This window comes from Perissodus microlepis, chromosome 9 (assembly GCF_051167445.1).
Source record: "Perissodus microlepis isolate ML-2025 ecotype Zambia chromosome 9, ASM5116744v1, whole genome shotgun sequence".
Taxonomy (NCBI): Eukaryota; Metazoa; Chordata; class Actinopteri; order Cichliformes; family Cichlidae; genus Perissodus; species Perissodus microlepis.
The window spans coordinates 5,753,780-5,769,778 of NC_140469.1; the positions used below are offsets into that span (position 1 = coordinate 5,753,780).

The 15,999-nt window shown below is 40.6% G+C and overlaps 1 protein-coding gene across 6 annotated transcripts in view; it reads left to right on the forward strand.

Annotated features, from left to right (window-relative positions):
• The window catches only part of mpp7a (MAGUK p55 scaffold protein 7a), a 64,092-nt gene that overhangs the window by 41,135 nt on the left and 6,958 nt on the right, over positions 1 to 15,999 (forward strand). For 2 of the 6 annotated variants that reach the window (XM_084938825.1, XM_084938826.1), the window contains exons 4-18: positions 1,508 to 1,585; positions 2,846 to 2,926; positions 4,906 to 5,037; positions 5,203 to 5,284; positions 5,910 to 5,995; positions 6,528 to 6,602; positions 6,891 to 7,087; positions 7,627 to 7,691; positions 9,125 to 9,166; positions 9,718 to 9,738; positions 9,851 to 9,865; positions 10,627 to 10,659; positions 13,645 to 13,815; positions 14,291 to 14,371; positions 15,381 to 15,474. In XM_084938825.1, the coding sequence (XP_084794951.1) occupies positions 1,508 to 1,585; positions 2,846 to 2,926; positions 4,906 to 5,037; positions 5,203 to 5,284; positions 5,910 to 5,995; positions 6,528 to 6,602; positions 6,891 to 7,087; positions 7,627 to 7,691; positions 9,125 to 9,166; positions 9,718 to 9,738; positions 9,851 to 9,865; positions 10,627 to 10,659; positions 13,645 to 13,815; positions 14,291 to 14,371; positions 15,381 to 15,474 (1,253 nt within the window). The remainder of the gene's footprint in view (positions 1 to 1,507; positions 1,586 to 2,845; positions 2,927 to 4,905; positions 5,038 to 5,202; positions 5,285 to 5,909; positions 5,996 to 6,527; positions 6,603 to 6,890; positions 7,088 to 7,626; positions 7,692 to 9,124; positions 9,167 to 9,717; positions 9,739 to 9,850; positions 9,866 to 10,626; positions 10,660 to 13,644; positions 13,816 to 14,290; positions 14,372 to 15,380; positions 15,475 to 15,999) is intronic. The other 4 variants (XM_084938827.1, XM_084938828.1, XM_084938829.1 and 1 more) reach the window with 4 other exon arrangements.

A 15,999-nucleotide genomic window follows, 5' to 3' on the forward strand; every position in this document is an offset into this window, starting at 1 on the left:
TCTTCACTGGAAAGTTATAAAAGTGCATTTTGATGGGTGACATTTGGTGTTTGGGTAATGTTTTTGAATGACATCATGTTTTGGATTTTGGTGCTGGTCCCTGGTGATTATCAAAGCCAGATGACAGCTTGAAGAGACTCAAATCAACTCATCTACACACGCTACTCATGTTGTTGCTAATCAGAGCTTCTGCCAGGGCCAAAAACATTGAGGACAAATACCGTCCTGTGATTGTGTCAGAACATTCAACTGACTCTGACTTGCTTTCCTCCATATTTACAGTACTGCTACCATCTAGCTTGAAAACATAATCGCTTGTGTTGTTGTGAGGAGTAAAAACTATGTCTAACATTCCTAAAACTGATGTTTTAATTGCACAAAGCATCTGTAGCTGTTCAGTGTGACAGCAAACAAACTGCTTTTCTTGTCTTTTTCTGTCCTGCTGAGTGATTTTCTGTCACACATTGTCACTGCTCCGTCTGTGTGTGTGTGTGTGTGTGTGTGTGTGTGTGTGTGTGTGTGTGTGTGTGTGTGTGTGTGTGTGTGTGTGTGTGTGTGTGTGTGTGCACTCCTGCATGTGTGGATTTGGCCCTTTAGATATAGAAGTGTCCCAGAGCGTCTCTGTCACTCTCTCCTCAGCCAGAGGCTCCTCTGTTCCACCACCCTCCTGGAATGCTTTCTAGGACATCCAGCTGGAAGCTCCAGGCTTGAGGCCCAGCTATCAGTCAGACCCATGGCCCAGATCCCCTTCACCATGCTGGGCCTGAGGAAGGAGAGACGCAGGAGTGGCTGCTGGGAGGAAAGCTGTCCCTATCTGTTCCCTGATGGGACCTGACAGTAGCCTGTAGGCTGTTAACGCATTCCTGCGCAGCTGCTTTTAAATCACAAATGGGATATCTGTAGTGTTTTTTGTGAGTCTGTGTGTGCGTAGGCACAAGTGTGCAACTGTGCCTTTGACGTTGTGTGCGTGGGTGTGAACGTGTGCTTTGTGTGTATATAAATTATTCCATCTCTGCTCCACATATGATGAAGTGGTTTTGCGTATATAAATGAGTGAAAGTGAGCGCACGAGTCAGGCTTACTTTCCATTTTAGCAACTCTCCAGAGACGCAGCTCTGTCTCTCAACACTGTGCAGTCACAGCGCTGAGGCTGATAAGGAAATGTTTAGCCAATTTCACCAGACTGTTGAAATGATTTGGAATCATCACGGGGCCACTGGGACATATCGAATGCATGGTGGAAAACTGGATTGTTTGTACAGTGGCTAAGCTAACTGAAATACTTAGTGGATCGAGGGAGTAAAAGATCTTTGTGTGTGCTTTTGGTATTTAAGGACATGATTTAATGAACTCTGTGCATGTATAAAATGGTGCTGATGAAGGTTGTACATGTTTTCTTACACGTGTGTTTGGAGACGTGCACACGGCTTCCAGCGTGCACACTTTTTCTTCCACATGTGCTCACTACTATCTCAGCCTTAATAATGAATACAATCTGTCCTTTCAGATCCACGAACGGCTGCAGCACTATGAAGAGAGCAAGCCCGCCCCCGTCCTGGAAGGAGCTGCACCTCTGGCACGTGACGTAAGTGTTTTAAAAAACTTGTTTAAACTGATTGATCTTTTTATTGGCTGGGAGGCAAATGAATCGATTAAAGGAACCTTTGGTGAACAGTGTCTGTCTAGATGGGTTTCGGTTAATGGAGGTTTAATTTATTGACTAACATAAAATGACACTTCAACCCCCGTCTAAAAAAAAATTAGAACTGTCTAGAACTCCCGGCAAGTGACTGCCACCGCTCAAGTGAAACCAGCATGGCCAATGCCGTTGGTGTAAGGAAGTGAGACACACCACATCATCAATAAATAGTTCAAGTGATGGCCACTGATCTAGAACTGTATGATTGTTATGGCTGACTTGTATCCTTCTCCCTTTTGGAGAATCCTTTTCCTCTTCTGGCTGACTTCCAAACATCTTCATACAAACTCTGCTGTTACTTGGACAGACCACTTGGTGCCATCAAAGAACACTGGTCTGCATTTTATTCCTGCAGGGTCAGATAGGAAAAATACAAACACAGAGAAAGAGTTCATCAGTGTCAAGTGGCTTTCATGTCAGTTTTTACTGTGTGGGACGGCTTGCTGCTCCTTTCCACACTCCAACCAAGTCCAGGAGGATCTTCCATAAATCAGAGCACAGATGGAGGAGCGTGGCCTGGGCTTAAGAAGCAGAGTCACTCGTCTCAGAGCTACCAGTTATTCATCATAATGTAGTTTAGCTCAGGCCCAGTGATCAGTGAAGCTCTCAGAGCTCCCATTGTTTCCAGGTTTAACCGACTGTTTTCTTTAGTTCTTGAGATTCTCATTGGAAAATGATCTGGTACAATAGAAGATTTATCAAAGGGCAGGTGCCAGTAGGTGGGAGTTCTAGGCCACATAACAAAGTGTGGCCTTGCCTCCAGCTGCGATGTACCTAATTTAAGACAAGATGAAGCTGCAGATAAATCCTGTAACTGAAAGAGCTGCATTTTTAAGTCTTAATACAATATGATACAAATAGAAGATACACCAACATAACTTCTTTAGATAAAGCATAACTAGTATGTTTATCTCTCTAAATGCAAGTCCTCTATTCATTACTGACACAAGGCACACTTTGCAGAGTTGAACTGTTAATTACAAACCTGTACCAGTGGTTTTTCATAATACAGACTGCTGTTGTCTTCTTGTCGAAGCATAAATCCAGTAAAACATCTTGAATGTTCACATGCACTCCTGAAAAAGAGAAGCATGCTTAATGGTCTGAGCACATTTGTGTGAACATTGTGTCCTTGACTTTTTTCAGGTGTCTGATGAGCTGGAAGGCAAATCAGCCAGTCAGGATGTCAAAGAGCTTCTTAAACTGCTGGCAAACCCACATGTAAAGGTGAGTAAAGGATTTGCTTATTTTGTACTGAGCAGATTTTAACAAACTGAAACCACATATTCTCTTTGTGGAGGATTGTATTATTCCATCCAAAAAACAGCAAAGCATTTGGCAGTTCTGGCTCTGGATCTTTGCTGTTTGCACAGCAGCCACATTAAAGCGTTACAATCATCGTGCTGTACACAAAATAACACGCCTGTTAGATCCAGGCCTTGTCTCGTTTTCTCGGCTGCCGTTGCTGACCTCGTTAGCCAGATGCAGACAGCTACAAAATAAATTTACACATTTTTATTTTCTAATGCATAACTGGGGCCATCCATCAGGGCCTCCAGGTGTCTCAGCCAGACAGAGCTGCCTTCACGACGGCAGGATAGAAGCAGGACAGGCTCCGTTTTTAATGCGCTGTCGTCATGCTTGTTTGGGCTCTGCCAGAAACAACAGCTCTCTAGTTCTCCCCCAACATAGCATACACACACACACACTTACAGTACATGCAAATATTCAATACCTATCAGTCTCAAACAGCAGGAATTCAAGAGATGGTGGTTCCCAAACATGGATTTTTCAATGTCTGAGCTGGTAATTATGATTCATTTCCTAAATTCTCCAAACACATTAAGAACAACTACATTAATCTGTTCAAAGACAAGTGTGGAGCATGTGATTTTACAGGTGCTATAGGTACAGACATACATATTTCACCAGGCAGCACATATTTTAGACATAGAATCAGCAACTCCACACACACCTCCATCAAACCGGTACTCATTGGGCTCATTACTATGTTTTTGCCCTGCACCTAACACATATAATTGCTGCCGTAGTTGCGCAGTGGTCTCTCGGCTCCAGTGCAGAATGGGGTCAGCCAAGCAATTCCCCACCAAACAATGGAAAATGTTCTTTCTGCTACTGCTTCCTCCATTGCTGGCTGGTGAATTTTGGCAGACGGTGTAGCAGCACAAGCCAAAGAAGACACGCTGGAGAGGAGTGGCATTTTATCTCTGAAGTAGGATTAAAACCAAACATTTTTAAAGATTTCCTGGCTGTGAGATTTTCTTTACATATGTTATTCATTTGGGATTTTCTTGATCGAAAGAAGTTATTATTTTTAGTTATAATAAGGTAATACAGACTCTTTGCCTTCCAAAGACTGCTCACATAGCTCCAGTTGTGTCCCCTCCTCTCATCTGCTCCCAGTTAGCAACATCTTGAATGCTGTACTGCAGCATGCTCCCATGTCATAAAACACACTGCTTCTCTTCTCACCATATCCTTCTCTTTCTTCCCTGTTTCTCTTGCTCTCCACCCCTTTACTTTTGTCTGGCACTTTAGTTGGAAGATGTTTTTCTCACTTTTTCCCCCCTCTAAACCACAGAAAAAGCAGCACGCATCTAGCTGCATCTTGGTCCGGACACGCGGTTGTTAAATACTTTGAAAAATGAATGTCTCCTGAATGGCATCATTCCCGTCTGCATCCCGTCTCTTTTTATGTCTGCTCGTGAAAGTGTGAAATATCTGAGCTGAGAACTTCGCTTTTGAGTCTTCACCACCTTACCCTGCAAAGCGTGGATTTTGTGGTGGTCACATTGCCCCCCCCCTCTCTTCCATTTGCAGCTCTTGCTGAGCAATGGTGCAGGGCGAGCCTGTGTTGCCTTTAATCAGAGAGATGTATGGAGGGAGAGCATGGGCCTAATGGCAATTAACGCGTGTTCATCTACAAGCTCTGGCCTTGAATGCTTTCAAATCCATCACCCAGCACATGAGGGAGACAACCCAATTCATAACCATCCTCCCTGCAGTCTGCAGTTTCTCTGTCCTGCTTAAAAAAGGAAGTGATAGATCGGACTCTTAATAGCATGCATGGCCATACTTTATTTAGCTAAGTGGACTGGGGTAAAGTTGAGGCCTTTGTGGCTTGACAGATAACCCTTGCCTGTTATGTGTTTCCTCCCATAAATCCTATTTTCTCCTTTTTCTAGAGCCTCCTGTCCGTCCACGACGCAGTTGCCCAAAAGAAGTATGACCCCGAACTACCTCCGCTGCCTGAAGACATCGATGACGATGAAGATTCTGTGAAAATTATAAGATTGGTTAAGAACAAGGAGCCACTGGTAAGTAACTTAACAATCATCCTGTGTGCAGTATCTATCTGTCTCTACGCCTTAATTTTCATCTGAATACCTTTTACAGTAATTTTAGGTCATTGCTGTTTGACTTGCACATTATAATGTCATAAAGGTAGAAATGCTGTTATAATGACTATTCTTCTTTTATAGGGAGCAACAATAAGACGTGATGAGAGCACAGGTGCCATCATTGTGGCCCGGATCATGAAGGGAGGGCCAGCTGACAGAAGTGGTTGGTTCCAGCCTTTTTCTCTCTTTTATAAGTTTGCGTGTGTGTGTGTGTGTGTGTGTGTGTGTACTCGATTCTACTCGGTCATTTTCTGTCACTGAGTAGCACCTCAGTTTACATAGTGTCGTTATAGCAACTCAGTTGAAAGTCCCATGATGTCATTTGTATGCAACACAAACCCAGCACACAACAGTGGACATGGAGGCGTTGGTATACCTGTCCGATCACACTGTTGCTTTTTCTGCACCCATTTCCCTGGATGCCGTGTTTCAAAAAGGGCAGTTTTGATGTTTGTGAAGGAATCACTCTCATGACTCATCAAGTGACATAATTGACTGGCATCACATGGTGGCATGGAGTCTGTTGACGTCACAGTTTCAGATCAACTCAGGTTGCTCAGAACGACTGCTCTAGTAGGTATCAGGTGCTGCCATCTAATAGAAAGCCCTAAAAAACAGAGTCAAGTCAAGATGAGCAAAGTAGATACTAGTGGAAAAGAGCCATACAAGTCTGCAGTGTGGAATATATTGGCATTGCACAGAATTTAGTACCTCGCTTACATTAGGGCGTTAAAATAATAGAATGCCAGAATGACTGCAAATTAATAACGTCTGTTTATGTGTGGCAGGTTTAATTCATGTAGGGGATGAACTGAAGGAGGTCAATGGAATCCCTGTGGATGACAAGAAACCAGAGGAAATCATTCGTATTCTGGTAAGTCTTGTCTTTCTATGGACGTTTGTGAGACTGAGGGTTTTTCAGCTCCACTCCCTTGGTACCAGCCTTTGTTTATAACGACAGAAACCTCCCCTTATCAACTCATCCACGACCCAGGCTTCCCATTGCCGTGTTGAAACCAAACTCTGGCCTTTCTCTGAAAGTCTGTCTTGGCCGATAGATCACATGCATTGAGTCTCTGTGGATGAGGCCGATGATGTGTAGTTCCTCCACGCAGCTTTGGTCACAGGCCTAAATGAGCTCTGTCATGTGCCTGGGATCTTAAACTCTTAAGGCCTTCTCAGACACAAAAGTCTTTGAGCTCTCAACACTCCTCCTTTACACCCCTGCACTGTACTCCCTAATTCTGTCAAGAATGGTTATACTATCCCACTAAACCTTCCTTTGTTGAAAAATCAATGCTTGACGCTATGTCACTGTAACTAGATTAGGTCTCTTATAGAATACTTAAAAGGATTGGAAAACTATCTTTTAAAATTACTCCAACTTCTGTTCCTACATTATTTAGGCACAGTCACAAGGAGCCATTACCTTTAAAGTTGTCCCTGGTGCAAAGGACGAGGCATCTATCAAGGAGCCACAGGTAGGTCCTATCTTTCTCGGTTATTTGGTTTATCCACTTGTTAAGTGATATAGACCCTTTGATAGTGGAAAGTCATTGAAAGACCATCTTGGCCATCACTTGCAGCGTTTACCATCGATTGCTGTAATCTTTTGAGAATAATCACTCTGAGCTTTGGTGAATCACCTGTAACCATGATGACAATGTTTTAGAAAGAAAACATTTTATATACAACATAGTGAACTTGTTCCTGTTGTGTCTTCAATCCTCCTCTTTGTTTTCTTGCCTTTCCCTCATGATGATGTACAGATGTTTGTGAAGGCGCTCTTTGACTACGACCCAAAAGATGACAACACCATCCCATGTAAGGAAGCTGGTTTGGCCTTCAAAAAGGGTTGCATCCTACAGATCATGAGCCAAGATGATGCAACCTGGTGGCAGGCCAAACACGAGGGCGACACAAATCCTCGTGCTGGCTTAATACCATCCAAACAGTTCCAGGAGAGGTGAGAAACACCTGCCTGTTTACAAGGCTGACCTTATTGGCTCCAGTGCTGTCACTGTCATAGATGTTCCATCTTCTTTCTCTCCCTCTTTAATCCATGTATTCTTGCTTCACTCTGCCAAAGTAGTCTGGGTTTCCACACATTTTCTGGTCCAAAGTGAGTAATGACAGAAAATGATAGCGCTGGTACCAATCCACATTGAACTGCAAGTGGATGGAAAACACACACCAGACCTACACAGAGCTCAGGAGGCTTGGGCAGAAAGAGGAAGGCTGAAGAGTAAAGGGATCAAGTAGAACATTTTATATTCAGGTTTATTAATCTACTTTTGTCAATAGAAAGATGTTCTGTTCTTCACCTCCTCAATCTTTGGTTTCACCAGTCTCAGCTGACAGAATAGAAATGAAGGATATTGTAGAGCAGGGTTTCTGTAGCATAGCAGAGTGTTTATTATTCCCAGAGTGACCATGAAAACTGATGGTTTTCTTTTTTCTGTTCTTTCCTTTTTCTTCTTTCTTTATCCATCTTTTTGCTTTCAGGAGACTTGCATTTCAGCAACCTGTTACGACTCTTTCGTCCCTAAGGAGGTCTACTAGACGATCATGTAAGCATATATTATTTGCTGTGTTAGCGACTAATAAACCACAACAAGACAGTTGTCTTTAACAGGTGGATGGGATGAAGAGAAGAATGGCAAAAGTGAGGAATGCTGGTCAGAACAGTTTGTGGAACTCATTTCTGAAACAGACTCATCCTTCTGCTTGATTCCACCACTGGAGTCTTTCGTGTAGTTGTGTAGTTCACGCTGGTCGTCTGGAGAAGCAATTTAGATTTATCTTTGTTTTCATTTTCCTTCCTGTCTGCTCAATGTTTCTCCCTCTAAATTTCTATCCAGAGTCTGTTCCTTGTGTCTCCTACAGCCTCTTTGTGTGTTGTTCACTAAGTCCACAGCATGTCTTTTATCCTGTCTTCCTTTGCTCCCCCCAACCGGTCACGGCAGATGGCCGCCCGTCCCTAAACCTGGTTCTGCCAGAGGTTTCTTCCTTTTAAAAGGGAGTTTTTCCTTCCCAATGTTAAAGTGCTTGCTCATAGGGGGTCATATGATAGTTGTTGTAGTCATACAGGAGCTTTAATATGAATTAGGAGAGGGTTTGCCCTCTGGCTGTTACTCTAGCTAAAGAGATAGCTGATTGATTTTCTAAAAGCTGTGCATAATGCAGATAGCAAAGATAAAAGACAAGTTCGTGTGAACTGGTATTGTCACTTGGCTGCCTGGCTTCTAATTTGCATAATCACTTATACTCTTGGGGTGATGATGATGAGGGTAATAACAAGGATGGTTTTGATGGCGGGCTGTTATTCAGCAATTGTCCGTGATTGACTCCAACTGCAGAGTTCAACTCCTTATCATCACTGCCGGATTTATTTGGAAGAGAAAATGAAGACAAACAGTATTACAGTATTATTACATTATTACCCAGATTTTTCCAATGTAAACATCCCTGGCAGCTCACCTATGGACTTGATAAAGGTGGACTAATCATACATCTTTATGGCAGTTGTCATCACATTCTTTCTTTAAGGTTTAGTTTCAAATAAATTAGATAATTAAATGTGGCTAAACTCTTATTCACAGTACCGTAATTCTCATCCTTCTTAAAACCACATTTTGAGGTCGCTGTCCCAACTTAAGATGCCACATTAGAGCAGGAAGAGGGCAACATCAGTGGGAAAACTGACCTGACCACTAACATTTGAAACAAGATGTCAGATAAAGGTACACACACTTCAGAACAGTTGCCGCTCTCGTGCCTGATGCGTCTAGCCTGAAACAACCTTGCACAGATAGGTCTTGACTGTTGTTTTGGTTAGACATTAATTCTGGACATTCGGAACAACACTCTGGAAAATGAATGCAGTGATGTAAGGTGAGCTTCATACTGTTAAATACTTAGGTACAGAGGACTGTGTCAGTATTACAATATCAATCATTTGGAGGCTTATGAATCTAAATGGCTTTTTCCCCCCTGTAAATAGTGACTGCACCACAGACATGTACCTCAGATTGTGTATCACTAGGTAACAATGCATATACATATTTTCTATGAAAATAGGAGGAAATAGAAAGTAAATGTTTGTTATATTCTCATAAAACCTGAACTCAAGCTCCACTTACTGGTGTTTTTGTAACCTTTTAGTAGCAGCATGGCTTATGAAGGGTTTCTGCACGTGTTCTTTTTAAACCCAACCTTAAAAAAGAAAGAAGTTAAGGATAAGATTTCCTCAATGAGTTCCATCAATTTATGTCATGACAGCTGAGTGTACTGCAACTTCCTCTCAGGAAGACCTGATGAGTGTTTCAGAACCAAGTGGAACTTGAGTTATTTTATTATTTGAAACGTAGATAGTTAAACTAGTGATAACATTAGAGTGATACTGGGAGTTACTGTGTAGTGGTCAAGCTCAGTATTTGTCACAAACATTACAAAACTGAACAGAATTGTTTGCTTTTTCAGTGTTTTGTGAGAAATGACTGAATTGAACCTGCATAGGATGTTTGTGGATGTGGCACTCAGCTTTAAAATGTTTTATAATGTTCTCTCTGTTGTCTTTTGCTCTGCTTTTCTAAGATGATGTGACAGTAGAGTTTGGTAGGTTTCTTCTTATATTTCTTCCTCATCCCTGAGTTATGTTTACTTTCCTAATCTAATATTTTGTTTAGTGTTACCTAATTTCCATTCCTTGCTTCTCTTGCACTCAAAGCTGAAGAGATTGAAGGTACTACTTTTCTGACATCCTCCACCGAGTAGGACTTTACTAACCAAACCATCTGTGATTGGTTCCCCTTCATGCTATTTGTGTGTAATGAGGTCCACTTCTTACCTCATCTCCCCAATTGACCCATTAAAGCTATTCACTATTTAAGAGTAACATCAGTTGTCACAGTCAATGGTTCCTCATAGATTTTATTGACTTTAACATTTTACAAAGCCTCATCTTTCCTAGACTCATTTTCACAAATGTGGACATCATTTTTGAGAATCATCCCGTCACAAGTAATATTTGTTGGACTCAGTCACAGCACAAACTGATTCACTCTCTCCAAGAATCGTCCAACACCACAGCCAAGAATGTAGTGGCCTGTAAGGCTAAATGGGGCTTAGTCAGTTAGCTGGGATCATCAACATTTTTCAACATTGTTAGTTCTGTAAAGAAAAAGAGAGTATTTTGTTTATTTTGGTCAACTTTAGCTGCTCACTAGATGGAGGTTATATGTAACCTGTCCTCGAATTTACCTCTACATGTGTGGCTGTCATTCTGGGCAAAAGGGCAATATTTAAAAATAATGAACACACTATAAAATGTAACTCAACCAAAATTTACCCCAAACCACTCTGACTACTCTCTTCTTAACAGCACCTGTGTGTTTTTCCCTTTTCCCTTTATCATATTTAGAGGGCCGCAGCTCATTTCTGACTATTCTCTTTAACTTGATGTTGTGGTTCTCTTTTGGCTTCTTTGTTTCTTTTCATCACCAGAGGATGCTGATTATAGTGGTGGATTTCACCTAGGTGAGAGATTGTCTTCTTTTGTCTTCTTGCCTTCTTTTCCTGCCAGATGTGGTCATTTCACTGTTACAATACATATGAGGACAGTGGCCAAGTACAAGTTTTGTTTTTTCCACATGAATCCTTCATATATCATCTTTTAAGAACTATTAAGTCATACATGTTTCATGGGACGGAACAGTTGTTCATATCTTTGACCTGTTCTTCTAACTCACAGAGCACTTGTGGGGCAAATAATTCACTTCTTAAACCTTCTTACATAATTCACTTTTTGCACTTTAATAGTTTTGTACTTTCTCACTATGCTGTGCTATTTGTGCTCCCATGCTGACAGCATGAGTGCACTGGCAGATCATGTCATGGATTTGCAGTACGTAGTTATCCTGTTCTGCCTCTGCTGTGGGTCTGAGGACTTCTTTGAGAGGTTCTGGTTGGAGTTGCCTTAAAAGAAAGGTTTGTGTGCTGCATTGTGGAGGTCCGGATGAAGGCCAGTCTTGCTGATGTGGTTCCAGTCAGACGTAATGACAATTACCATGGCCCACTTTAGTTCTGCAACCACTTTAATTCCAGAGAGCTGCTTCCAAATCCCTGTCTTGTACAGAAAATGTTTCCCATCATGTTTTTATTACCACTGTCATTTGCACATTACAGCATTTAGACTCCAGATTTCACAGGATATCCAGAGCACACGCAAGTTTATAAATGCTACATTTGAGTCATGTCTGCCAAGCTCAATCAGGGTCACTCCCAAAGCTGAACTCTGCCAAACATTATTCCATTTTTTTGTCCAAAAAAGTCCAGCACCTTGAGTCCAGCAGCCAAGAACGAGGTTTAAATGAAATGAGAGAACCTCAGGAGAAGGATAAGTAAAAAATAGTGAGTTATAATAACATCTTTTCTAGGAGAGTACTTGCTGCATGGCTTTTCAGCCTGTTGGATGTGGTTGTATGATTTAAAGTTGGCCTGTCCCTAAAAGTTTGAAATCTTAGAACTTACAGATGCTTTTGCAATGCTGCTGAGGTTGCATGGGGAAATAAAGGAGTGGGAGGGGGTGGCAGTCTTTCTCCTTATTTTTGGGGGGGTTTTCTCTCCATGCCTCTCAATGATGCAACGTCTGTAAGGTCCATTGCCAGAGTGATTCTTGAGCACTACTTTGGGATGAACAGATTCCTGATTTTACAGCCAGCAAACTTTAGAATGAAATCTCTTTAGTAAGCACTGTTTAGAGGCTACTTCGTTACTGTACTTAAGTAGAACCTTCAGGTATCTGTACTTTACCTGAGTATTTACTTTTATTCTCTACATTTTTGCACAAATATCATTTTTAACCTCCTAGGACCTGGCGTCCACATATGTGGACATCACATTTTGGGTTATTTAGACCAAAATACTGAATTTTGCTCTACAAGGGCCTGATATCCACTTATGAGGACATTATACTGCTACTGTTCTATCACAATTTTAAATGAATATCCTCATATGTGGCTCTTATTTTTATTAAAAAACAAAAATAAGGTAAAAAAAAAAAAAAATCTGGTAATTCTTTGTTTTTACATTCATCGGGCCCCAATGTGACCAAATATCAAAGAGAAATTAAAAATGCATGCTGTGGAAGAGTTCGGGTCTTAGGAGGTTAAAACAGTCTCGTTACTTTAGACTCAACAGTATCAGCTGAAATTGAGTCGGAAAAAGTGCGTTTGTCTGTATGTTTTAGTCAGCTTGTAGCTAGTGTTACAGAAGAGGAATGAGTATAAAGGGAGTAACCTTGCTTCACAACATAATGTTTCTACAACATTTCTATCAGCTCAACAAACATCAGCAGACTCAAGCTGTTTGTGTGCCGTTGGTCTCAGTGTGTTGCTAGTTAAAGGTCCAGCTGCTGTATTTCACAAGGAGAGAAAAGAAAGAGAGCTAACTTCACTCAGAGACGGAGAAAGATAAGAAAGACAGGACAGGAGAGAAAGAATAGAGATTCTTTTTAAAGCTGATGTCTGCTCTGGGACATTTAATGACCTGCAGATTTAAAGGTTACATGTCATAATTTTTAATCACATATCACATCTGTATATGATGTGTTTTGACAAATGATCTATTTTCATTGTGTGAGTATACTAACTTTGTGGTTCTATAATATCATGTTTGCAGAATAAACAGGTTAGCTTGCATTAATGTGGTGAAATCACAGTAAAGCTCTGTGTTGGGCTGATACAGAGCAGCTGTGGTGATCAGTGTTAGGTTACATCAAGTGTAGAGATTAATTTACATTTAAGCTGATGACGCTTAGATTCATTCACTGATTTCAATCTTTATACCAACTTTCTGTTTTCATTTAACTGTTTGTTTGTGGAAGTAAAGTCACTTCCTGTATGTATCTGTGTGTAAGTGTGCGTCATCCCAGCTTGTGTTAAATATGCTCATCTTTTTCCTTCACCTTTTTCCGCTTCTACTTTACTGAAGGGGCTTTGAATCAAAGTAGATATCAGAACTTTGTGCCAGTTCCTTTCTTTTTACTAACTTGATCGTGTTTGAATCATCTTATGAGTCTTTCCATAACAAATGAGCAAGCTTCGTTTACCCATACCTGACTTGTTCTAAAATTTGGAGCACATTCATTGTCATCCTCTCTGTGTAATACAGTTTCCATTGGTATGGAAGACAGGATGGTTGTTGTTGTTGTGTAATTAGTTACCTGTGTTATTTTAGTGAGTGTGTCAGTGGGTGCAAGAGGAAAAAGGGACTGTATTTTGGATGATGATAGACCTGTGATGCCTTTTGAGTTTTCACCTCTGTTTGATGTCACCTGGGGAAAGTAATGTTTGTGTGGAGGTGTTTGCCAAGATCCTGAAACAACTATAAATTGAAGTCCACAGTATTTGTATGTGTACATACGGTTGTACTGGATTTTACACTACTGACAAAGAATTTTCTTTTTTTGTATTGATTGATCTGTTTCTTCTATCTCCTCTTTTGGCTCATGCTGACCTCCAGCTGGGTTCAGAAGAAGCTTTCGCCTCAGCAGGAGAGACAGAAAGACCACCAAGTCCATGTACGAGGCGAAGAAGAGTGAAATGTATGACATGGCTGACGTGCCCACGTACGAGGAAGTCGTCCCGTACCGCAGGCAAAGGGGAGACAAACACAGGCTGGTGGTGCTAGTAGGTGAGTAAAGAGAAATTTAAGTTCTCAAACTTTGATGTCGCTGCTTACCTCACACACTGTTGCTGTTATACGTGGCATCATGAAGGATACCGAATTTAATGAAAATCCTCATTGTCACATAGAGACGACAGAAACAATAAAGGTGGCCCAGCTCTCCAAGAGAGAAGCTGAATATTATGTTTCTCTATCATCTGTTCCTAAGAAGTAAATATGAATAACCAGAAATTTATTTTTGCAGAAAAATAAGTGACTTTAGATCTTTTGGATACAAATTTTCATTAGTTCATCATTTGATCCTATTAGACATTTGAATTTATATTCTCATCATTAGTGTTTGAGGTCTTGAGTTAACCTCGGCGACTCTAATCACCAAGTACAGAGGAAGGATAGTTTGAATGTCTCATATCATGTTATGGATGTGATAATAACGTGATAAGGAGTTTGGCTGAGTTTATAATTAGATGTTTGTGTGTAGGACCCACGGGTGTCGGCTTGAGTGAACTGAAGAAGAAACTGTTGATCTCTGACCCCCAGCACTTCAGTGTGACCATTCCACGTAAGTGTCTTGTAAAAGAGACATTAGGTGTCAATGTGACTACCTGTGTAAATAAAGGTTAAATCAAAAAAAAAGGAAAAAAGTTCACTTCACTCTTCTGATTTAAGTCCGCCAAACTTTGGCTGAACAGTATAGTTCATTTGTCTTTCTCTCTGCATATTTCTTTGTTCTTATCTCTGCGTACGCGTGTGTGTCTTATATGTGAATGTGTGTTTTATACTAGTTAATAGAATAGAAGTTAATTCGCTGACCATTAAATGTGGTGTTCCCAACTACCCATCTCTTTTCTCTTTGTTTCATCCCAAAGAAACCTTTAAACATTTGTGTGCCGAAACTAAAGTTTCTGTCTTTCTTCCGTTCTGTGCTTTATCTTGAATTGAGGATGCAACATTAAAAGCAAGACAGAAATGAAATAAAATAAAATGTAATAAAAACGTGGCTCTATTATTCTCACTGTTCTCACTATTTGAAATATTTCTTTACATAGAGAGATTTTTTTTAATTATTGGAAAAAAAAACTTTTATAACCAAGTTTTATGACTTTATTGTCTTCCCCCAGCCAAAGTCTGACACTTGAAATGTCCCCGGTATTAAAATCCCATTGGCGTGGCCTTTTTTTCTCCACACAGCCTGTTAATTGTTCTCAAATGCGACCTGTGCTGCTGTTGTTTAATAGAGCCCAGACAGTCTGATTCAGACCCGTATAGGAAACGTATGGCACAGGTCCTGGCTCTCATTGAGAGGAAACAGAATCGGAAAGTGTCTCCTCTCGCTCTTTTTGAATGTTTGATCGCTGCCAGTAGACACATGGATATTTAACACTTGCTGTTGTTTTGGGTTAAGCCCGAAAGTGTTGCTTCTTTTTGTTAATTTGAAAACCGGAGCTTTGGAGACCACCGGCTCTCTCTCTGTCTCTCTGCTTGTTGCACACAAGGAGCATTGCACTATTCATTGCAATGACTCACAGGCATCACTCCCTCTCTTTCCATCTTCATCTTCTTTCACTCAGACACCAGTCGACCCAAGAAGAACCAGGAGACCGATGGTGTGGATTACCACTTCATCTCCAAGCAGCTCTTTGAGACGGACATCCAAAACAACAAGTAAGCAAAACTGATGAATTCAATCACAACACACATTCAGACTTTTATACAGCAGAGATGAACAATTGATATTCATACTCTGGCCAAAATCGTCCTCTTTCTAAAACAAAAGTACTTTTTCACTGGGAAAAAAAAGAGAAAAACTTTGCTGTTTTGGATATCCTGCTGTGTGTAGATTATATGTTTGTACATCTCTATTTCAAACGGCCTTTCTTTAATGTTTACTACAATGGAGAGAACGATTATGAATTGTTTTGGTTTATCACCATTTCTCAAAACTCTAATCTCAGAAATCACAGTGATTGTAGAAAATTTATTATAAAAATGAAAGTTGCTGTTTAAAAAAAAAAATCCTGCTCTTATGAGGATATATAAAAAAAAATTTAAAAGCACAAATTAACATATCTAAGAAAGTGGAAAAAGGTTTGTTTGTTTTATGTAAACTAGTTTAAAAATGTCCTCCTGATGCTCATTTCAAGATCTATATTTTCTTTCTTGGACAATATATGCAGTTAAAAATAATCC